This window comes from Anser cygnoides, chromosome 26, assembly GCF_040182565.1.
Source record: "Anser cygnoides isolate HZ-2024a breed goose chromosome 26, Taihu_goose_T2T_genome, whole genome shotgun sequence".
In the NCBI taxonomy this organism is placed as follows: domain Eukaryota; kingdom Metazoa; phylum Chordata; class Aves; order Anseriformes; family Anatidae; genus Anser; species Anser cygnoides.
Genome location: NC_089898.1, coordinates 2,467,992 through 2,490,831, shown reverse-complemented (window position 1 = coordinate 2,490,831; position 22,840 = coordinate 2,467,992). Strand labels below are relative to the sequence as shown.

Here is a 22,840-nt window from a genome sequence, read left to right as displayed (position 1 = left end):
GCCTTGGAAATATCAAAGCCAAACGAGCTTAAATTTGTTTTTGCTTCAACAGTCAATTGTCAGGTCCGTTTAAAAAGGGAATCAAGTTGCAGGGTAAGACAAACCCTTTTTAACACAGAAAGCAAATTAATAGCAACTGCCTGTCAACTTCCAAGTAAAGCCCACGGTGAAGACAATTTCCAGAGCTGGCTCAAGTTCTTGAAGGAATATTTTTCCTGATTTTTTTTCCCCTCATTAGTTTGTTGCTTTTCTGAAGAAAATACTCATCTTATGTGTCATACTACAGCCTGTGACCTAGTTCAGAAAAGCCAAACCCACTTCAGTTGGATGAACAGGCACTTAAGTGTCAGATGAGCTCTCCAGCTGAGCTTGAAAATATTTCTGCTTAAAAATAAATGCGTTTGGGCTTTTATTGTCTCTCAGCTAGCAAAAGTAAGGGCACGGCCCTGTTTAAGAACAGAGTAAACAGAACCCACTCACCATCAGCCTCGAGGAAAAGACCATTCTACAGGTCCTGCTAGTCATCATGTAAGTAACGTTGTTAAACAACCAAGGTTAGCAGTAAAATTGAGGATGGTCTGTAGTCTAGTCTCCCAACTATGTTAAAGATCAGACCCAGTACTCCTGGGGACTCCTGGTTGTTCCAATTAGGGCAATATTTAATTAATGCTTAAATGAATTAGCCCATGAAAACCCTCTTCTTCCAGTACCTGCTTTGAGCCCTTCAATTTTATAGCATCTTACATGGATTACGCAAAAAACCCGATGTGTTCTCTGCCTTGTGCTGGTTGCAAGCTTCCTTTGTTACCTCCTGCTTCACCCCGTGTTCTTTCTGTGAACCCCCCAGGTGGCTCCTTCAGTGACGAAACGGAACAGAAGTTTGATCACTTCAGCGGACTCACAAATAACAAGGTGTCCACCCGATAAAACAGCATTGCCTCCCACCTCACTATTTAAAGAAGCGAGGCTTCCTGCTTCGGTGATTTCCCTAACCACTGCACACACAACAAGAAAATCAAGCAAACAATCAAACTCTAAATTAGCAAGGTAAATTATTTCCTAAAGATGCCTTCCTTCCCAATTTAGGTGCTTGGACCACCGTGTGTCTCTTGTAATTCCAATCCCTACGACTTGAGGTAGTTAGGAGCAGGCTTTTGAACTCTACTGGGCTCCCTATCTTCACCATCCCAACCTACTCCATCAAGACTTCTCCCTCCACTTTGCAGCGCCACCTTTATTCATAGACGTAGGTCCAGGCTGCAGCGAGCACAGTTTGCCTTTGTTTGGGTTCCAACAACCTAAATCTGTCTTTACCGTTCGTTTTCTTGGTATTTTTAAGCTCTTTGACTCAAGCTTGAACGCACCGTTGATGCAAACGCCTCCGTTTGTGACGCTGCCTCTTGAACGCAGCTAATCCTCAGTACTCCCGTGTGTTTACTCCATTTTAGCAAGGAAATGCGGGAAAGAAAGAAAAAAATGAAGCAGCTTTTTTCTGAGCAGAACAGTCTAAAGCATAATTTAATACTGCAGTGAAACTCTTGTGTTCAACAATCAACTCCCAGCACAATCTCTTAAAAGGAGCAGCTAATGCAGAACTGTTTTCTACAAGTGCATCAGAGCTCCACGAAGCTACACCGCCACTGAAACACCTCGAAGACTTGGCAGATCTCCTGATGATGAGTCCACTGGATTGTGAATTTCCATTACACAGTAAGCTATTCACCCCATCGATTCTACGTACACCTAAATAGTACCTTTTAAGCTGGATATTCACTCCATCTCTTCTTCAAAAGATGAATTTAGTTAAGGCATTTTTATCATCGCTGTACGTTACAGAGGTAATTTCATGGCTTTTCATCATCGGGGATCTGGACCTATGCTGTCACAGACCGCCTGTGTAAGTTGTCTTTAAAAGGATTTTTACACTTGGTAAATTCATAATGGTGCTAAGAGTGTTCCTCTGTTTGTTTGAGGACACGTTGCTACAGCTTTTCAGACACAGCTACTTGAATAAAAATGTTTTACCCAGAAAAAATGTTTTTTTTTTTCCTAAATCCTATTTGTGTACTTCTACTCCAGGAAAGTTTAGGGCCTTGTTCACAATTCCTAGTACTGCAGGTTTTTTTTAATTCCTCTGTGTTTGTACAGAAGACTTCTACAAGCAGCTAAAATTAACTGAATAATCGTAACTGACCATTTTGGTCCACGGGGGGGTTGAAAACATCTGTATCTGTCTTGTGCTCTCCACAGCCTACCTCACAGGGATGTTGTGAGGCTTAAAGTATGCAGAAGTCTTTTGCTAATGCCTGTCAGGATATTTCTGTCATTTATCCAGTGACCCAGATGGTGACATCTAGCAAAGGTTTTTAGCCTACTGTAAGTTGGAAAGCTCCACTTTGTTCTCAAGATCCAGGACTGTGTAGCTAAAGCAGAGTCTGAGCTGTGTTGGATGCTCTATTGCTGCTGCTGCTGCCACAACAAGGTGTCTCACAGTATCCCCCAACACCAGGCTCTGTGCAAATCAAGCAACTGTCAAGTTCTGGTTTTCTTTTCCTAATCAGCGGATAACAACTTTGCTTGCTAACAGTGCAACAAAGCAAGTTAGGCTCTTCTAAACAATGTAAGTAAGAAAAAAAAACACCCGAAACTCACTTGCATTCAATGCTTGTCAGTATTGTGGGATATTTTAACAATAACATTACAACAAAGTAAACATTGAACAGATTTTTTTTGACTCCTGCAGATGCTCTGCTCTGTTACAGCTGAATTTTGGCCAACAAGATACAATTCGCTCACTCTGGTGCACTCTAAAAATTAATAAGGTAGGCTTTTCTGTTAGCAGCCTTACTTTTTCTGCAAGTGCCCCCAGTGAGTGACAGATGCTTTGAAACAGAGCAGGGCAGGATGTGAAGAGCTAACTGCAAACCCCATTGGGCCTGGCTCTTGAGCTCAACATCTCATTAAGAGTAAACTTTTTCCCTTCCCAACTTCATAAAGAAAAAACCGGTGCTAAATCCATAAGAGAACATCCCTGTGGTAACTCACTGTTCTGCATGCAGTTTAATATCACAGCTGTGCTCATCTACACATCTTTTTTTTTAGCTGAGATGGTTTATTCCTCCTGGTCCAAGCTTTCCGGCAGGAGCCCTTCGGTGCCTGAGACGCACTGCTGCTGCTTGTGCTTCAGTCCCAAAGCCCGGGTCACCAGCCTCCTCGCCACAGCCGTGTCAGTTTGGGGTCTCTCTTTTGCAGCCTGAAGGAGTTCTAGGTAAAAAGGGGTGAAAAGGATTCAGTTGGAGCTTGTTCAGTCTCGTGGCTACACTGTAGGACTGTGAGACAGAAGGGCTGATTTCTATTTTCTTAGATCCTTTACAGAATTAGCCCAGGAGTATGAGCAAATCATCGTACCCCTGCAGAGTATTTTGCCTTTTCTTTTAGAAAGATGTGCCGCCAGATTTTGTACTTAAGATTTTTCAGGTAAGATGCAATAACGCCAATTCAAAAGATATTTAGATATGATGAAACTCCAGGCCCCTTCTGCAGTGGTAGACAGATTTGTTCCCCATTAGCTTTCGGGAACAGCTTCATAACTCCTGGCAAAATTCAGCCAGTCCCATCTCTGAGAACAAAACGAAGGCACACGGTCTGACCAACTTATCCACAGAGAGAAAAGTCTGATCACAATTGCAACTAATCAAAGACAACAACCTAAATCCTCAGAAAGCAGCAATGGAAAAATATCTGCATTTTTTTTTTAAAATAGCTAAATGTATCAGATGCTTTTGGAAAGCCCTTTGGCCAGGAGTGACCAAGAACCTCCAGTTTCTGGTAAACATCTGGCTTGCTACAGTTTCATCTTACAAGAAAGCAATATACCAAAACTTTACCAAGTCCAAAATAGTCTGCATTTGGCAATTATCTAATCATTTATCAGCAAGTGTTTGCAAATTTATTATCCAGTTAGCAATGTGGGCTTTGCTTGCTTTTTCAGAGTTTTTATTAATAAAGGCAGCCCATCAGCAGCTTAAAGAAAAAGGGTCAGGCTCAGAGCATCCACAGCTTGGAAAATAAAACTGCCGATCTTTTCTCAAAAAAAGCTCTTTAAAAAAAAAGAGACACTGTCAGCTAATTAAGAAAATTTGGAACAAATTGCTATTGAAACTGAATACAAAGTTCCCCAGAAGGAGTTTATAACCTGATTCAGAAGCGTGCCAATAGGCTACAGCAAAGAGAATCAGGCAGCGAGTGTGAATGAAAACAGATGAAGTGGAGAGTGTGAAAGCAAATCCAATTCTCTAACATTTCATTCAAATCTAGCAGTCTTAAAAACTACAAAATCTAGCAGTCTTAAAAACTCAGGAACTACTAACTGTGACAGTGTCCCTTTAAATCATTCATACTGAAATCTGTTTCAACTGCAATGTACTGGAGCACTAACAGTATAGTTGTATGTTCAGCAAAGTCTCTACTGCTACAAGATTCATGGCATTTCTTTACTGTGGCAAGTATAACTGATTACAATATGATTTTAAAAGGCAATAAAACAAATAAAACAATGTTAATGGCTAAGCTTAACAATTTTTTCTTCACCTGATACCGAATAAAATTATGCCAACCACAAAAACGTTAATTGCTATCAGTTTTGTCTATTTATTGTCTTTAACTGTGCAGAGTAAGAGGGCAGAAAAACTTACTGGGCAAGCCTATGGCATTTGACATGTTCACTTTCACCTGTGCCTCCATTCATGCCTGCTGCAGTTATTTTGGCTGTCAGAGCAAAAACCAGCATTACTGACGCAGTAAGTTTTAACACACCAGTGATAACAGGTTGGATGAAAATAGTGCAAGAATGCAGCAGCGGGCTGTTACTGAAAACTCTACGCAACAGCTCGCTGTCCTGCCATTGCCAATAAAGCTATTAAAAAAAATTAAAAAGGAATACTGGTACTTAATAGGTATTTCCCCATTTAACTTGTCATCATGACACCACCCAGGATACAGAAGACAGGCAAAGCATGAAGCAGAAGTTAAAAATAGATCGTCTTACTTGGTCGCTGAAGTGCCTTAATTTTAGACTGCCTTGTTGCGTGGATCAGTGGTCGGATCTTTAAAGAAGGATAACGCCGCCCCAGGGCTTGAGATGCTTAAAAGAACAAAGATTAAAAGAACAAAGATTGCTCAACTTAGCAGGCTGAATTCCGGTGGCTTTAATCATAAAGTAAAAATCAATACATGTTGTAACAACACTGAGTAAGTTGGGCTTCACCAGCTAGTGAGTTATCTCAAGATAACTCACTAAAACAGCTGAATTGAGTCTGGGCACCTCAGGCTTACATCGCACGTTCCTTGCACAGGAAGAGTTCCAAGAAAATAAAAGCAAATTTTAAAGACACCTCTGATTATTAGACTAAATCCCAAGACGAGAGCACGAATGTTCAGACTACATATGCTGCTGGATGGAAACGTCTCTTGGGATGGGCGTGACCTGAGCTTGGAGCTTTTGCACCCCAAAAGAGTCACTTTGCCAGGAGGCTTGGTAGCTGACCTCATGTCATTGTACTCACAGGGTCCCCAAGAGGACACGAGCACACATGCAGGAATTTTGTCTAGCTTTGGCAGAAAAGCTGATGTGGCAAAACAGTTAATTTCTAGCAATGCCCCATACAAAAGGTGCCCTGCTTATTACCCAAGCCAATTAAAAACCTGCTGATCTTGCCAAGCAGAGTTTCCACACAGCACACAGTGATGCCAAGGATCGCAAGGATTAAAAGCGTTTCAAGTTTGAGGTGTGCAGGAAGAAAGACATGACGAACCATCACTACTTCTAGCCCTAGCTTAGCCCAAGCATGTGAAGCAACGCTGCAAACTGCTGTGTCAGGGCAGGACCTGGTGCAAGAGCAGTGAAAGCCCAGCGGCTCTGCAGGATCCTCAGCTGCAGCCAGGAGTGAGGGCTCCCTTACCTGCAGACAGGCTGGAGAAGATTCCCAGGGCGTGCGTATCGTCGACCCACTGAATTTTGAAACCACTCTCGCTAAAATGAAAAGACAATAGAAGAATATTCACTAATAGGAAAAAAAAAAAAAGCCATGGTAAAACTCATCAGCCTCCTCGAATTACAAAGAGTACTTAAGTATTTTCATCCATAGCCAGCTGGTGCTTGTCAAAGCAGTATCTTCATTTTACAAGAGGGGAAGGGAAGGAACAGAAGAAAATTAAACGTGTCCCTGTCAAGGCCAGAGTCAGCTGCCCCCAAAAACGCTCTTCTTCCACCTAAAGAAGCTCTTGGCCAAAAATCAACCTCCATTTCAAGGAGTGTCTTGCAACACATAAATATTGCCATTTGCACAATGCTTTGCAAACACTGCCTGATTGCTCAGTCACTTACAAGGAACAGCGGGTGATTTATAAAAGTGGTTTACAAAGCTCAGGATCAAGAGACCAAAGCGAAAAAAAATCTAATAACGTGTCAGCGGAAAATGTGAGTTGAGGAGCAAGGACTTCAAAGACGTTTCCCGCAGCACGGGAAATACAAATACAATTGACTGCTCAAATTAGATCTGTCAATTTTCAGCTCAGTTTCACTGTCAGAGCAAGTGGAAAAAAAAATATTAGAGAAGACACACACAATAGACAGCAGCTTATTTAGAACATAAATAACGCTTTTCAATTTAGAGGGATGCGTGGAGGTGAAGCACTCGCAGCTAACCCATCAGGTGTATCAGGAGGGAAGGTGGCAGCAGGAGGCAGACAGGGAGATGTTCCTGCACACACCACGCCTGAGCTCCCTGGCAGAAGCAACACCAATTCCGAGCTGCACCGAGCACCATTTGCCACTAACACAGGGCTGTACTTTGCCCCAATCCTGCTGCTAATCCAGTGTCACCCTCTCAGGCACAATGCTGTTTGTTCCCTATATTGACATAATAAATCTTATCTCCAGCAGCAGGATTGGGCCCTTTTTTTTTTTTTTTTTTTCCAAACACTTACGTAAGCATGCAACTTCAACTCAGGCACTGGGATGCAACAGCAAAGAGGCTCCTACAAAGCACGTGAAGACTCCTTGCTGAAGCTGGAGCAGAAGGAATAAGCCTGCACGTAGGCAACAATGTGCCTGACAGAGCCCCGAAGAACCAGCCGTGTTTTAAATCATGCATAAACTGCAGAAAAATGTCCTTTAAAGCACAGAGAGCGTAAGACGTGGCAGCGCGAAAGCAAAACTAAAATTCAGTGTAGCATCATCAGACTCTGTTGTGCATTCAAGCCTGAATAGTGCTCACCTTACACCCCTCAGATGGGTACTTACTGGAAATCTGCAAACACTTCTAAGAGGTGCTCCGTTTTCAGCGATGGGGAGAAGTCGTAGATTTCAGTTACGTGTCCAAAATCCCCCTCGTTGAGCTGTGCATCTCCATAGCTGGAATAATCAAACCTGATCTTCTCGATGCTTATGTCCTTCACGGTTAAATGGCCCACAATCTGGGAATAAAAATACATAAATAAAGAGAAATAAAGTAGTTTATAAAAGCTGCATTTCTAAAAAAAACTCCCTAAGTGTAGGAACAGGCACAGATAACTGATCCTTTGAAAGCACATTATGGAAAACAAAGATCAGACCAGCATGGGACAAAGCTGCTTCTGCTACTACCACTCCTGCACCGCCTCAAGAAAGCAATTTGGTTCCCAATTTGGGCTAACCACTTCCCTGTGTTATGGGGAGAAGGTGGGAAATTATCACAACAAAGACATGAAAGACCGAGAGGCTTGTGGTGAAAGCAGGGAGGACTGCACAACCACCAGGGCAGCTGTGGCCGCTCCGCCACCTTTTGCACATCGCCTTCGGTGCTTCTCAGCTCTGCCCTGGCTTAGTCTTGGTCGCCCAGCCAGAAACACCCAAATGGTTCAAATGTGGGTGATACGCTGCAAAAAAACTGGACTGAGAGCTCATTTCCAAGAGCAGTAGGGTATCCACCAGACAAGATTTCATTTCAAAGAGCGACCCTGCAGGGTCCTGCCTCGGTCCCTCCAAAAATCACAGAATGGTTGGGGTTGGAAGGGACCTTAAAGATCACCTAATTCCACCCCAAAGGCCACGCTCCTGCTGACAGCTTCCACAAACACCTGCGAAGCCCCAGCACAAGCACCGGCCTCCCGCGTGCCGACGTCCTCCCGGAGGGACGACAACTGAGCCGCCCTCCTTTCCTCAAAATAATTCCCCGGGGCAAACGCTACCTCCTGCAGGAGCTCCGCGGTACAGTCGTCCTCGAGGCTGCTCTCCTGCCCCGGGGTGGCCGCGCTCTCTTCTTTATCACCTGCAGGCAGCCGCAGCTCACGCCACAGCGCGTCGGCCAAGCCCGAACGCTCCTTGTCGTGCTCTGGCACCTCCACCCAGCGCTTCTGGCCCTCGTGGCCCGATGGCTCGGCACCACCGATGGCCTCAGGTGCGGCCAGGGGCTCATCCTGGGCTCCACGGGGGGGCTGGTGCTGGCCGTGCTCCCCCTGAGCACCACCAGGGCACTCCTGAGGCTCAGAGGAACTTTTGCCCAGCTCCGACACGCCGGCACTCGCAAAGTCCCTGCCCTGTTCTTCCAGTGGTGGCACGTTTCCACCGCTCTCCAGGCTCTTGGCATCAGCGCAGCTCTTATCTTGGTTGTTCAGCACCAGCGACGTCGCACCAGGCCCTGCTGCACGCAGGTCTGTGCAGCACTCAGCGCCGCGGCTCTCCGACAGGGAGGAGTTTGTGCTGCACTCCACTACTCCGGCACCCTGGCTCTTTTGGTCTTGAGCGTGGCACACGGTCTTGCTACCTTCTGGTACGACAGCGCTGTCACGGCTCTGCTCTTGCTCCTCTGCTTCAGCTAGGTTTTCGGTGTGTATGGAAGGAAGGGAATCGGAACAGTCTTTATCCTGACTTTCCTGCCCAGAGAAATTACTATTTTCTAACAAGGGGACATCTGTAAAGCACGGAGGATGGTCATCGTTTGCATCGTCGTTACTTTTTCCTGTAACACACTCTTCTTGTTGCTTGTCAAGGGCCAAAGAGACACCACTGGTTGCTGCGCTGGACTCGGGGCCACCTTCAGACTTACCCAGCTCATCCTGGGCGTCCCTGACTGCAGCTTCAGGGCAGATCTCCCCTTCTCGTGCCGCATCCGCGCCCGACTCGGCGCCAGCCACCACCGGGCTCTCGTGCTCCCCCCATTCTGCCTTCTTGCGCATCGCCTTGGGGACGTACAGGGCTTTATCCGGCTTCTTTCGGGGCGGCCTTTTAATCCTGCCAGACCCCACGCAGGCTCGAGACGTGTCACCGTGCCCGTCCCCACCGTGCCGCAGCCTGGCACCCCCCCGGCCGCCGCGGCCCCAGGGCTGGGGGGGTCGGTGAGGTCTTGGTGCGTTGGCGCTGGGGTTTTGGTCGCCAGTTTCACCGGGCAGCCTAGGAGCAAGAGAAGGGCGAGGCGTGAGCAGGGAGCAGAGGAGCCCGAGTAAAAAGAGAGAAAGGAGGGAAATGATCGGATCTGCACATAAGTCGGCAGACAGGGAAAAAAGAGCTTCCACTTCCCTAGTGACCAGAAGGTGCTATTAATAACAGACACCCTCCTCTTTGCTGAGAAGCACCACGCAAGCTTCAGGCTTCTAAGCTGAAATAAAAACCTCACGGCCAGAGAAAGCTGTCACATCCACCGCCCAGTACCTTATGGCTGAGTGGCAGATGACCGTCCTCCTCCTCCATCCTTCTCCAACCGAAAAGCTGCTCAACAAATCCACGTTTTCCACGGTCCTGTGGATCAGGTACCGGAGGCGACTGGACAGAGGGGGGAACAGGAGCACCCTGGAAAGAGAGAGGGGTCGGGGGCGTCAGCAACTTGCAGGAAGGACAAGGACAGGGATGCAGCAAGAATTTATTGACTTTAATTTATTTTACAATTGCACTCTCTGACAAACATTTAAAAGTTATAAAACAAATATTTAAGGTCATTACAAGCCGGTGGGATAGCTGAACTAAGAATTCCCTCCCCTGCTCCTGCCTGAAACCCTTTTTTTGGGATATCTCAAGGGTTTCACAGGTCACCGGCTCAGGAACGAGACCCAGTTTAAAGCCAGCCTGGCCGAAGAAAAATGACGCAGCAAGCACAAGGCGACAAGGTTGCTGCCGGGGGGAGGATCCGCTGCACAGGAAACCCTCAGCAGAGCGGGGAACTGAAATATTTGATTACAAAGCTATTAATTATAACTCCGCCAGGCTGACTACAGTGAGCCCAGCCAGACTGTGGCTGGTGTAAAAGCCACCAGTGTCCAAAATCATTCTGCTCGAAGGTGCCTTAAGGGCAAAGCAGGCACAGCAGAAACCTCGAGCTGGCCCTCGTCCCGTGGGGAAGCCCCGAGCTCTGCGTCCAGGCAGATCTTGCAGCTCCCAAAGGCTGCCACGCAAAGCCAGCTGCTGCTTTCACACCCCGGAGGACTGATTCAAAACAGAAAGGTCTCGCAGCAAGCGATTGCTTCCGGAGCAGAGCGTGCCACCACCTGAGGACGTGCACGGCAGCGGGTCGCCCCCCGCAAGCGCCCCTACCTGTGGTGCTGCCCCTGGAGCATGAATTGCTCCAGCTCCTCCGCGATCCTGCCCACGAAGTCATCCTCGTTGGGCGAGAGGAAAACGCCATCCATGCAGCGCAGCGCCAGGGTGGCAGCGGATGGGAGGCCTGGGGAGGGACGGGGACACATGGGGACGGCCAGAGGCATCCAGCACCCCCTGCACGCCTGACCTGCCTGCAGCTCCGTGCACCCCGACCCTTCTGTCCGCACCCCTAACAGCACGTGCAGCTGTGCACCCTGCTGCACCCACTGCCATTTCTGCGCACCCCCATACCGTGTGCACCCCACCACACCCCAAACCTTCCCTCTGCACCCCCAGCACCCCACTGCACCCCAGACTGCCCCTCCGTACCCCCAGCACCCCAAACCTTCCCTCCGCACCCCCAGCACCCCAAACCTTCCCTCTGCACTCCCGGCACCCCAAACCTTCCCTCCGCACCCCCAGCACCCCAAACCTTCCCTCCGCACCCCCAGCACCCCACTGCACCCCAAACCTTCCCTCAACACCCCCAACACCCAGCTACACCCCAAACCTTCCCTCCACACCCCCTCCACCCCATCTCTTCCCTCCACACCCCCAGCACCCCACTACACCCCAAACCTTCCCTCCACACCCCCAGCACCCCACTACACCCCAAACCTTCCCTCCAGACCCCCAGCACCCAGTTACTCCCCAAAACTTCCCTCCACACCCCCAGCACCCCACTACACTCCAAACTGCCCCTCCACACCCCCGGCACCCCGCTACTCCCCAAACCTTCCCTCCACACCCCCGGCACCCCACCCCCTTCCCTCAACACCCCCGGCACCCCGCTACTCCCCAAACCTTCCCTCCACACCCCCAGCACCCCACTACTCCCCAAACTGCCCCTCCACACCCCCGGCACCCCACTACTCCCCAAACCTTCCCTCCACACCCCCAGCACCCAGTTACTCCCCATCCCTTCCCTGCACACCCCCAGCACCCCAAACCTTCCCTGCACACCCCCAGCACCCCGCTACTCCCCCAACCCTTCCCTCTGCACTCCCAGCACCCCAAACCTTCCCCGCACACCCCCGGCCCCCCCCCATCACCCCCTTCCCTTCACCCCCCAGCACCCCCATTCCCTCCCCACGCCCCTTTATCCCCTCACACAGCCCACGGGGGCTCCCCGGGCCCCCCGGCCGGGCCGCCCCGCGCCTCCCCTACCGCCAGGCCCGGCCGAGCGCCGCTTCCCGGTGCGGCGCCTGCGCCCGGCCCCGGCCCCGGCTCCTCCCGCCGGGCAGCGCCGCCCCCGGCCCCCGGCAGGCGGCGGGAGCGGGGCGGGGGCTCCGTGAGGGGAAGGGGCGCCCACGGAACCCCCTTAGGGCCCTCAGGGGGTCCGGGGGTGGAGGGTCCCGCACCTGGGAGGGGAAACCGTGGAATATCATGGAATTGTGGAATATCCCGAGGTGGGAGGGAGCCACAAGGGTCGTTGAGTCCAACGCCTGGTTCCACACAGTTTTACCCCAAAATTCAGACCATACGGCTAAGAGCACAGACCAAACGCTTCTTAAACTCCCACAGGCTTGGTGCCGTGACTACATCCCTGGGGAGCCAGTTCCAGCGCACGACAACCCTCTCAGTGAGGAACCTCTTCTTGATATCCAGCCTGAACGTCCCCTGTCACAGCTCCGTGCCTTTCCCTCGGGTCCTGCCACTGTCCCCCGGGTCCTGTCACTGTCCCCAGAGAGAAAAGATCAGCGCCTACCCCTCATGAGGAAGCTGCAGGCCGCCATGAGGCCTCCCCTCAGCCTCCTCTTTTCTAGGCTGAACAAACCAAGCCACCTCAGCTGCTCCTTGCACGTCTTCCCCTCTAGGCCCTTCACCATCTTTGTAGCCCTAAGCCCAAACCCTGGCTCTGCGTATGGACCAGGGGATGAGAGGCTGGAGAGCAACCCCACAGAGAGGGACCTGGGGCTTCTGGCTGATAGCAAGCTGAATATGAGCCAGCAGTGTGCCCTGGCAGCCAGGAGGGCCAACCGTATCCTGGTCGTTAGTGATATGCTCAAAGTAACTGATGACCCTCATTTCTTTAGGGGGAACAGTAAAGAGCCACACCAGGGCTCCTTTACATACTCCACACCCCGTAACAGGCTTGAGCATGAGCCCAAGGCAGCACAGCTCGCAGAGAGAAGGGGAGAGAAGTCCAGCCTCGCCATCACAAAACCCTCCTCTCAGGGTTAATGTCTCCTCCTCTCCCCCTCAGCTGATTGCCCAGAATTACCATATAGATTGGCAAAGCCAGGCCTGTGATTGCACAAGAGCTTCTGCCAGGCTCCTTCAAACATCCTGAGCCCCTCATCCTGCCTCTCACCTGCAGCCTGCTCTGGCCTCTGCCTGATGAGAGGAGCAGCTGACGTTTGGAAGCAAAGCCAGGCAAGGCAGCAACATACACCAGCATCTTCCCGTTCCTCATCCCTGCACTATCATCCCCTTCTCTGCTAAGTCCATTCCCCATAAACCTGAAAAAAATCACTTTGAGGGCAGCAGCCCCCCTGCCCCACGCTATCCACCCAGACAGGCTCCTGCAGCCCCCCTGGGAAAGGAGCAGCAGGCACCGCCACTGCATGGCTCCTGCAGCAACCGCAGCCACCACCTGCACGCTTAATTCCTGCCTGCCCCAGGCCTGCGTAATAAAATGTGCTTGATTTTGTGACTGCACAGAGCAGGACAGTGCCCTTTTCCCAGCCTCAGAGCACCCTTTCTAGTCCAGGCAGATACAAGCAGCGCGGCACGATTCCCAGCCTGGGTTTGAGAGGTGAAAGCCAGCCTGGGATGCCAAGCCCTGGACGCAGGGTGAGGTTTCCCCTTGCACCCCTCTGGCATTTACCCCCGAGCAGAGATGGACCACAGACCTTTCTCCCCAAGCACACGCTGACCCATCTGCCCTGCACTTGCCTGAGTTCTCGGAGAAAGCTGCCAGCTGCTGTGCCTTCTCTCTCAGGTGCAGCCTCCAATTTCCATTTAAATTGAGATTTTTACATTCCTTCCCCCTTAGTCCCAATGTGCCAAGGTTTACTGAGTGGCTTTGGACATTTGAATTGCACCTGATGGGACCTGGACACCTCTCCCTGGTCAATGATGTCTTCTTTCACATAACCGGGCACCGAACGAGATAATGTTTTGGCCCTGGTACCTCCACAGCAGCTGCTGCCGCAGCAAATTGGGGCATTCAGAGTACTGAAGTCATCAGTTTGTTACTTTATTCCACAATCCAGCTTGCATTAGACTAGAGCACCTATCTATTCATTTTACTCCTACCTAGACTGTTCAGCAATGACAGCCAAGCTCATCCTGGCAGCCCCAAAAGCACCCATTTCACAACCTGTCTGCAGGGCGAGCCAGCTCTGCGGCTCTCATCTCACCCATGGCAAAACCGGAGCTCCAAAAACCCAAATGACTTACCTGGGATTACAGGGCAGGACGGGAGCAGTGCTTACAACAGCACGCAGAAGTCCTGACCCGCAGTTCCTGCTCCAGGACCAGCCCCAGGTCGGAATTCATTTCACTCACCTCTGAAATACAGCCAGGGACGTAGCAGCAGGCTGCACGACCTCAGGATGGAAGGAGGAGGATGCTTCCCAGCGGAACTGTGGGGCAAAATTCAGAGAAGCAGAAAGCAATCAGCAGAAAACCAAACAGGTCTGGGCCTTCCAAGGACTGTCGGAGACGCTAAATAAGAAGCACTTCCCACGTCACCTGAAAGGGCTGTGTTCCAGGCCAGCAGATGACGTGAGAGCAAGCAAGGTGATGACACACTGGGAATAATTCAGGCTAGCGGTCTGGCTTCCTTCTCTGAGAATGAGCCTTAGCTCACGTTGCCTTCATCCCCTTCTGCCTCGGTGCCTCCCTTCCCCGTGTCACTGGACCGCGGTGCTTTTCCCCTCTTTTTCCCCTCGATCTGCAGCATCTCCTCTTTCCTCGCTCCTGTCCCCCACAGCGCTGCACTTCGCTCCTGGTGCTAGCAAACCTCGGGAGCTGGGAAACGGCACCGCAAGGCACAGCCCTGGCGGTGTGCAGCAATGAAAGGCTGAGCGATTGCAGGGGAAGAAGAGTTTCTGGAACAGGAGATGCCCGTTTGCCCTCACCCAGACTACACATTTTGTCAGGTGCGAGGCAGCACCGAAACCTGTGTTATCCCAGCTGACCTGAGACCCTGCACGAGCCGGGTTTCCTAAGGCTGTGGTGGAGGTGTCAGAGGATGAGAAGCGTCTGCTCTCTGCCACACCTCCATAGCAGCAAAATAAAGAAACCCCTTCCGAAGCAAAGTTAAACAAGGCACGTTTTGGCCAGACAAACAAAGCCCGAGTCACACACCTTTTTGGAGCTGTTACCCATTTCCCCGACGTGCAGAGGCCTGTTCCGCAGCCTGTAAGCTTTTGGTTTAGCTCAGTGTCACCACCTTGGATCTTCTGGTGCAGACGCCAGGAAGGAAACAGCCCTGGCACGTAGCAGGTCCAGCCAGAGGGAGCTGGGGCACTGCACCCTTGGTACGAGAGAGCCCCAGCCGGCTGGAGCAGGGGATTGAGAGGTGGAGAGGAACAAGGGATCTCCTGCAGCCCTCCCCAGCTCCACACAAGTTAAAAGCAGGCAGTAACCTTACAAAAAACAAGACCCACCTCTATCAGAGGCGCACGTCACCATCTCCGTTGTGTTTCTTCTGCAGGTTTACCCTGCAGCTCATCGCGGATACCAGTGGTATATTGAAACACTAGGTTTTCTCCAATCTCTTTATATAGAGTCATGGATTAAGGCCCAGCACCTTGCTACAAGATGAGTATTACTAAATTGTTCCGAAGCAGGGAGACCAGGACAGTACCTTCACTGCCTGGGTATTATATATAGTCCCAAGTAAAGCACAGCACACATGCTACAACTCAGCTTTTAGTGGAAAAATCACTGTATGTACTGCAGTAATGTCCACATGAAATCATTCACGCTGGGCCTCCTATAAAATGCTAGGCAGCAATCCTCGCCTGAGAACAATTCCTTCTGTAAGTTAGGCTGTCCTGTCCTCTCAGAGCTGAAAAGCCCCGAGACTGTCTCAGGTTTAACAACTACCTTCGCTGCTGTGCGGGGAGCCATCTACAAATGAAGCTGAGGCTTATCAGCGCTTCCACAGAAAAATCCAAGCATCCACCTTGGAAGTACGGCAAGCTCTGCTTCCCTCCCACGCCGACTATGCTGAAACTTGACTATAATTGGGCTCTATTTAATAATTACCGTTACTCTATAATTATCACTTGCTGATTTTTCTCTTTGTTAATGTTTGCTGGGAGGGGGGGGGAGGCTCTTCTGCTGTGCCAGGGAGCTAAAGATGTCTCGGATTCGAGGCGACACGGATGTGCTGCTCGCTGCCGCAGTGTTTAAGCAAGCACTGATCAAAACACGTTTCCGAAGTCACTCGTGTCACAGTCGACAGTGAAATGCTGGGGCTGTTCGCTTGCCATTTCTACCCCGAGCAAGCCAGACACAAGCTCCGATGTGCACAGGAGAGGCTAATTAAAGAGTACAGGTGAGCAAGGAGTGCTTCTGAAGAAGCCATTATTATTGAAATGAGACAGCAAGGGAGGCAGCCCAGGAAGGATCCTTAATGAAATGGGGGAGGAAGGGAATTAAGAGGGAGAACAAAGTAAAAGGGGGAAGAAGCAGACTGTGAAAAGGAGGGGGGCATGGCTGATGGAAGATGTGGTACAGGCACTGAAACCAAAACCGCAGCATTCTTGCTCCAAATTTATCCTCTTGAGGCTGAAGGGCTCAGACACCCTAAGTTACCAAAGGCCCTCAGCAAATGACCCAGTGTCCCGGGGCTAAAACCTGCTCCTTGTTCATCCCAGACTGCCCTCAGCTGTGCACATCCTAGCTGAGAGAGGCTGGCCCTGCTTCAGGGGCCAGAGCAGACCTTTAGCAGGCAGAATCCTTTGCTAATGAGCAAATGCCCTGCAGTATGCTCCAAACAAGCTGTTGCCAAGCGCAGCCCCAGGGCTCCAGGAAAGGTGGCTGCTCTCATGTCTGGCCTGCGGGATAACCTGCCTGAACAACAGAGAGGCAGTCAGAGGTGAGCCTAATCATCTCCCAGACAAACTTATCCCCGCAAGGCCACTACCACCTTCCTGTGCAGCCCCCCCGAAAAGTGTTTTCCCCCGCCTATGCAGCTCGGCGCTGTTCCACCAAGCACAAGGCAGCACTATGGAGCGTTGAATTTAGCCTGTGCCCATGGAGCAGCCTTGGGCTGATGGCTTTTTGGACACAGGCAGTGGCAAAACCAGCCCCTCTCCCAAGCACAGCTGGGATTTTAATTCGTGGACTGAGGAGGAGAGGCTCAGCAGACCACATCAGCCTCTGCTTCGTCAGCTGAAGTCACAACACAAGTGGAATTCAAGCCCTTGCATTTTTGTCTTTTGCAGAAAGCATTTTCCCGTGGGTCAGTTGGAAAGCGCAGCCACCCAGATTTCTCCTGGCCACCCGGGCTGAATCTGAAACTGCGAGTCACAAAAATAAATTAAATAAATAAATAAATAAAATAAATATATATATATATATGAACCCCTTAAGCCATCTGGAAAATCACTCTGGCTATTCCCCACTTTTTAATGCCAACTCCTGCCCGGTATCCACGTTATCCTCAAATTCCTCATAAAATAGGCAATAGCTGTTCCATCTGAGACCATGCTTCACCTGAGACCCTGTTCCACCTGAGACCATTGCACCACCCTGCTCCCAACCCTGTCTCAGTCCATTGCATTGCCGGTGAAAGGTGTAATCTTCTCCAGCGAGACGCCCGTTTCATACTCCACGTGTATCACTGCAGGTAAGGCATCCACAGGGCTGTGAGAGGAGACCTGAGCGACCTTGTCGCAGGACATCTCGTTGTTTTCCACCTGCGGGGCAGCATGGGGGAGAAGCTGCGGGTAGCTAAGGGTCGCCGCTTCCCTCTGGTAGGTGGTGTCGTGGTGGTAGGAGACCAGCTCGTTGCTGAAGTTCACCGTCTCCACCGCGTTGCTGGGGCAAAGGTAGCCACAGCCCAAGATGGTTGCAAAGGCTCTCCGAAAGTCCGCGTTGAAGGCATAGATGATGGGATTGAGGGAAGAGTTGGCCCAGCCGAACCAGACAAAGATGCTGAAGACGGTCTCGCTGACGCAAGGCAGCTCTCCTGGCTCGTGGAGGTCGAGATCACAAAAGGGCACCATGCAGTTGAGCACAAAAAAAGGCAGCCAGCAGAAGACAAAGACACCCACGATGACGGAGAGGGTCTTGAGGACCTTGGTCTCCTTCTTGAAGGAGTTCTTCAGGGAGGCTTCGTGAGGGCAGTCGCTGCTGCGGCAGCTTTGGGCGTGTTCCACCGCTCTCTCCAGGGAGGAGATCCTGCGGATCTGCCGCCGGGCAATGCGGAAGATGCGGGTGTACGTCGCAATCATGATGGCAACGGGGATGTAGAAGCTAACGAGAGAAGATGAGACGGCGTAAATCCTGCTGAGGCTGGAATCACAGTTCTCCTCCACGGTGATGTTTAAATCTTGCTCCTGCTGCCTGAGGAGCTCACGGTCCTTGTGCCACTTCAGCTGCACCGGGATGAAGGAAATCAAGAGGGAGAGCAGCCAAGCCACCGCGATCATGACGAAAGCCACGCGCTGCGTCATTCTCCTCTCGTAACGGAAGGGGCTGGAGATGGCCCAGTAGCGGTCCACGCTGATGATGCACAAATGGAGGATGGAGGCTGTGGAGCACATGATATCGAAAGCCACCCAAACATCACAGAAAGCCCCGAAGGGCCAGAACCCCGCCACCTCGGTGGCGGCCTTCCAAGGCATCACGAGGACAGCCACGAAGAGGTCAGACACAGCCAAGGAGATAACAAAGAAGTTGGTGACCTTCGAGCGCAAGTGTCTGAACCTGATGACAGCCACGCACACCAGGGTGTTACCCAGGAGCGTGGAGAGGATGAGAAGGAAAAGCAAGGCAGCTGTCACCCCGCGGAACGACAATGTGGAGTTGCCTTCCCCTGCCCAGCTCTTCCTACTCCTGGTGTCGTTGATCACAGCCTGCCTTTCCGTGGAGGAATAAAAACCATCCATGGGTCTCCTGTTGTTCCTGTCCTTTGAGGGATTTCACAGCTGTTCAAGTCCCCATCAGCATCCCAAATGCTGTTTCTCCTGCTCCGCTGACGGCTCAGAAGCACCAAGTGCAATCCTCCCAGCTCTCACGCCCGGCCAGGCGACCCAGCACAAGGAAAAGCACTTGAAGCTCTCACTCTTTTCCAAGTCTCCTGCTGACAGCGCGGCATTTAGCTTTTAATCTTGCCTCCCACCCCACTTTCCTTCCTTTGCAGCCCGCCGTTCACAAAGAGCTGGCACTCACCTCTGGCGTTTGAGCAAGCTGGGAGGGCTTTGCTGCAAAGCCCTTCTCCCTCTCCTCTCTCAGAAGCTCTCCATCTGGTGATGATCTGTTGCCTGCTGCAGAATCCCAGTCAATCCCTTCTGTACTGGCCAGGCTGGGACTTGCTGCCAGACACAAGAGGGAGTTGGGCTCTCGCTGCTCTTGCGGACGGATGTTCTCTGCTATAAAACAGGCTGCTCTGCTCTCTGCTCTTCCCTCTCCTGATGATTGCCTCGGGATTCCACACAGGTGAGATCTGGCTCTGCCCACACAGCGGGTCCCCTGCTCGCCAGGTCAGCCCTCTGCAAGCTAAGAACACAGCGTTGGGATCCCTCAGCAGGCAGGGTAAGCTGTTCTTTTACCCCTAATTCCCAAGCAAACATTCAAGTGGGATTTGAGGGTCTTCACTGCAAATCAGGATGGAAATTTACATGCGAGAATCTCTTGGCATGATCTCTGAATAAAAGACACCTAAATTCGCTGCAGAGACACGGTCACAGCTCAGGTGTATGACCCTAAATCAGTTACTCCCCCCTGCCCCGAGCTGCCCAGCTGCAAGTGATGCAAAACTGGCATCTACTTTCCACTGAAAAATTCCTTCAAGTCCTCAGGAGAAAAAGAAAACAACAAATAAAACAAAACAAAATGCCTGTATAAACCTAAATTATTTTTTTTTCCTTCTGAAAGTATCAGACAAAGCAGTTTTCAGACAGTCTTCTGGTAGAGGTTCCTTATAGGATCAAAGAGGGTACTGAACATCACATTTTTTTACATCCTGAATAAATTACAAGTTTTACGCCCTGACTAAATGAGAATACTTTCAGAAAAAATGATACAAGGTAGCTTCTCCTTCAAGTTCAGCATTCTTTCTTTAAATTTAATTCCTAAATAGTCCCCCGTTAGCTATCACTTCAACAATCGACTGTCAGCTGAAAACATTAACCTGAAAATCACGATGCCAGCACAGCAGCTAACCCTGTCAGCAAATAGTGGTCATCCCCAAGAGGTCTGCTCGCCAGCGTTGAGGGGAGAAATGTCGTGGTATTCCGACCTACTAATAAATAATTTAGTCTTGGAAGCAAGCAGACCCCATCCCTCGCTTTATAACTAAAACCGCTCTAACCTACAGGGCTCCCCTGATAAAGAAACCTCAGAAAACTCCTTCAGGAGGCAAGTTTCCTCGAGAGCCAGCTCTGGAACAGCTGCTTAAATGGGGCCTGCTTTTGAGAAACGCTTTGCTAGTAAGCTGGCCGAGACACAAAAGGGCAGCAAAAGCTCTCCAAATCAAACTGAAATAAAACAACAGAGGCAGCTCAGTGTTAATTCATTCATTCATTGCATCGATAGTTGTGTGTATCACAAGGACCTCTGCCATCGCCCGTCAGATACGCCACTTGAGAAGAAAGCAGCAGCCAATCTACACAGCTTCAGCTCAGCCGCACCGAGATTTAATTAACCCGACCCCGTAACCCAGGCTTTGCATAATCCCTGGCAGAGCAGGAACTGCCCAAGAACAACTTTGAAACAAGAGCGCAATTCTTCTCTGGAAGATGCCGCGCCGAGAAGCTTGCTCCTAAAGTAAACAGCACGCTTGCTCTGTGACAGGTTAAAGAAACTCGCTGCCTACATGTCACAGCATTTACTTCTGAAAGCTTTGTTTAATTAAGCCCCATTAGTTCCACCGTCTTCCAGCAGGCTCCTGCCAAGTGCCTATGCCAAGAAGAGCGGCTAGATGGCACCAAGAGCCGGCTCGCGGCTCAGCCTCCCTCGGGTCTTTTGCGTCAGGCCAGCTCCCTGCCTCCTGTCCAGAATTTCATCGGAGGAAAAGGAGAGCCATCTGATTGCCCAGACACCGCAGGGCTCTGGCTTGGTCCCTGTCAGACTTAACCCACGCATGCAGATGCACCGCCACCTGCGCCCCAAAGGGCATTTATTTTTCTCGCGTTCCCTACACAGGACACGAAGGTTTTGGATATCCAGGCTCCGAGACGCAGACAGCGGGATGCTTTCACTGCTCCCGAAGGCAGCGATGGCAGGGGATCCGTCGTACAGCGTTCGGTCACAGCAGAGGTTGGACTGGGAGCTCACGGCTCACTTGGGTCACACACGCTAAGCCAGACAGCATTCCAGGAAACTATTCCTTGAGATACAAGGAAGGCTTCCTCCTCCTCTTCCTCCTCCTCCTCAGGAGCTCGAAACCATGTAAAGAAAGTGCAAGTTGTGTGCAAGGGTGAGATTCTGAAACAGGCATTCAAAGCTGAGCTGGCAAGGGGAAGAAGGGATGGGAAGGGATCCAAAGCATTACCCAATTTCCGCGCATCTCAGAATATACCTACGGGGGAAAGGACTGTTAACTCTTCTGTCAGAGGCAAACAAAACACAGGCAGTTAGTCTTGTTCACAGATCACCTCCTCCCGCCTGCTAGATGCAATCTTCTCTACAAGGAAAACTGTTCTGCTGCTCTATGTTCTTAAACAGCGGCTACATTTCCTCGCATAAGCAGCTGCTATTTTTTTTTTTTCTGAGAATCAAGTTAAGCACTATTTTATACAGCACTCCAGGATGGTAAGATTCCAGCTCAGTGGCAATTCAGCTTTAGGATTTTATATTTAATTTCCTCACCCAGCAAGAAGTTGCCCTCTATTTCCCTCCCCTGCCGTCTCACCAAAATCTATTTCAAATTCTCTATTCAGCCATCTTGATTACATCCCCCACTTTGCATCAAAGGGAGAAAATTACAAGCCACTTCAAATAAAGCAGCAGCTGCTCGGGTGTTAACTCTTCAACGCCTCTTCTCAGAATTACAGGAGGCTGCTTATGCCTCCAGGAGTCTCCGCACTTTCCTTCCCAAGGTACAAGTTTTGATAAGAGAGATCCAAGCCTTCCCAGAGCTGCGCTGTAGGCAGCATACGATAAGCACAGGAGCGAGAAACTTCCTTCCTGCCTCCCCCTGCAAGAAATACGTGCGGCCCTCCAGGGTCGAGCATGCCAGCTCGGGGCAGACCTCTTGCCAGAGTAAACAGGCTCGACTGCCTGCGAATTCAAAGTTTATTTCACGTCTTAGTATCAGAGGGAAGTAGGAAAAATTTGTTCTGAGTAGTGCCTGCGTGCCAGGTGACTCCATTTAGCTTCATTGTCTTTAGACAAAAGGAAAAAAATAGCGTCGACGTGCTCAACTGTGCTGCTTAATTATGATCTGAACAAGGAGTTGGACAAACAACATCCCCTTCACACAAAAACAAGGGGGCAACCAGAACTGACTCAGCAGTTTCTTACGTGGCCACAGCAAGGCAGCTTATGCAAAGGGATGTGTTCTGTGCGTCCTGAAACCGGTCTCCTTGGTGAGATGCACCATAACGAAGAAGTGGAATGATGAAACAAGCTGAAGCAAAGAAGCAAACCTTCCCAAAATTACTCTCGTAAGATCGAGGCTGTGTAACCCAAAGCCTGGCATAGGCTATTTGGTAAGAACAAACTCCTTTGTTGGACATTTAACTGTTTTAAAGCATATACGGGGGGTTCAGGGAAGTCAACATCTTGTACAGGAATTATTCAGTTTGGGTTTTGACACAGAAACCCAGGAGCCCATCCCTTTCCTTTCAGCAGACAACCTTTATGGACACAGAAGGACAGCGATCTGTGGCACCGGGAAACAGAAGGAGGCACCACAAGAGACTCTGGTTCCTCCTCTCCCCTTTATTACATATAGGCAGAAAACACAGTGGTTTTTCTCCTGTTTACAAAGGAAAGGAATACAGAGCTTCAAGTCATTTCACATAATTCCATGTGCAGCCGGGGTAAACTGCTAGCTGGCCACAGCACACGATCGCTGGCAGCAGTCTGTGCTCCTGAACA

The 22,840-nt window shown here is 50.4% G+C and overlaps 3 protein-coding genes across 4 annotated transcripts in view; 1 reads left to right on the top strand and 2 right to left on the bottom strand.

Moving 5' to 3' along the window:
• Window positions 1–4,558, top strand: part of LOXL2 (lysyl oxidase like 2) — a 47,376-nt gene extending 42,818 nt beyond the window's left edge. Inside the window, exon 14 of the mRNA XM_013202100.3 lies at window positions 848–4,558. Within this exon, the coding sequence (XP_013057554.1) occupies window positions 848–927 (80 nt within the window). The 3' untranslated portion in view covers window positions 928–4,558. The remainder of the gene's footprint in view (window positions 1–847) is intronic.
• On the bottom strand, window positions 3,092–11,889 carry R3HCC1 (R3H domain and coiled-coil containing 1). 2 transcript variants are annotated; one of them, XM_048045775.2, is made up of 8 exons: window positions 11,777–11,889; window positions 10,565–10,694; window positions 9,689–9,826; window positions 8,230–9,430; window positions 7,304–7,476; window positions 5,961–6,031; window positions 5,048–5,143; window positions 3,092–3,264 (listed from the first exon to the last, which is right to left on the bottom strand). In XM_048045775.2, the coding sequence occupies exons 2-8, from the start codon at window positions 10,657–10,659 to the stop codon at window positions 3,113–3,115; spliced, it is 1,926 nt and encodes a 641-aa protein (XP_047901732.2). In that variant the 5' UTR covers window positions 10,660–10,694; window positions 11,777–11,889; the 3' UTR covers window positions 3,092–3,112. The 2 variants fall into 2 exon arrangements, with proteins under 2 accessions (XP_047901732.2, XP_066839682.1); XM_066983581.1 differs by having other exon boundaries at window positions 11,721–11,835.
• Window positions 11,890–14,148: 2,259 nt separating this feature from the next.
• Window positions 14,149–22,516, bottom strand: LOC106049705 (D(1) dopamine receptor-like). Its single transcript, XM_066983584.1, has one exon. It carries the CDS (start codon window positions 18,682–18,684, stop codon window positions 17,341–17,343), a length of 1,344 nt encoding a protein of 447 aa, XP_066839685.1. The 5' UTR covers window positions 18,685–22,516; the 3' UTR covers window positions 14,149–17,340.
• Window positions 22,517–22,840: the final 324 nt, after the last annotated feature.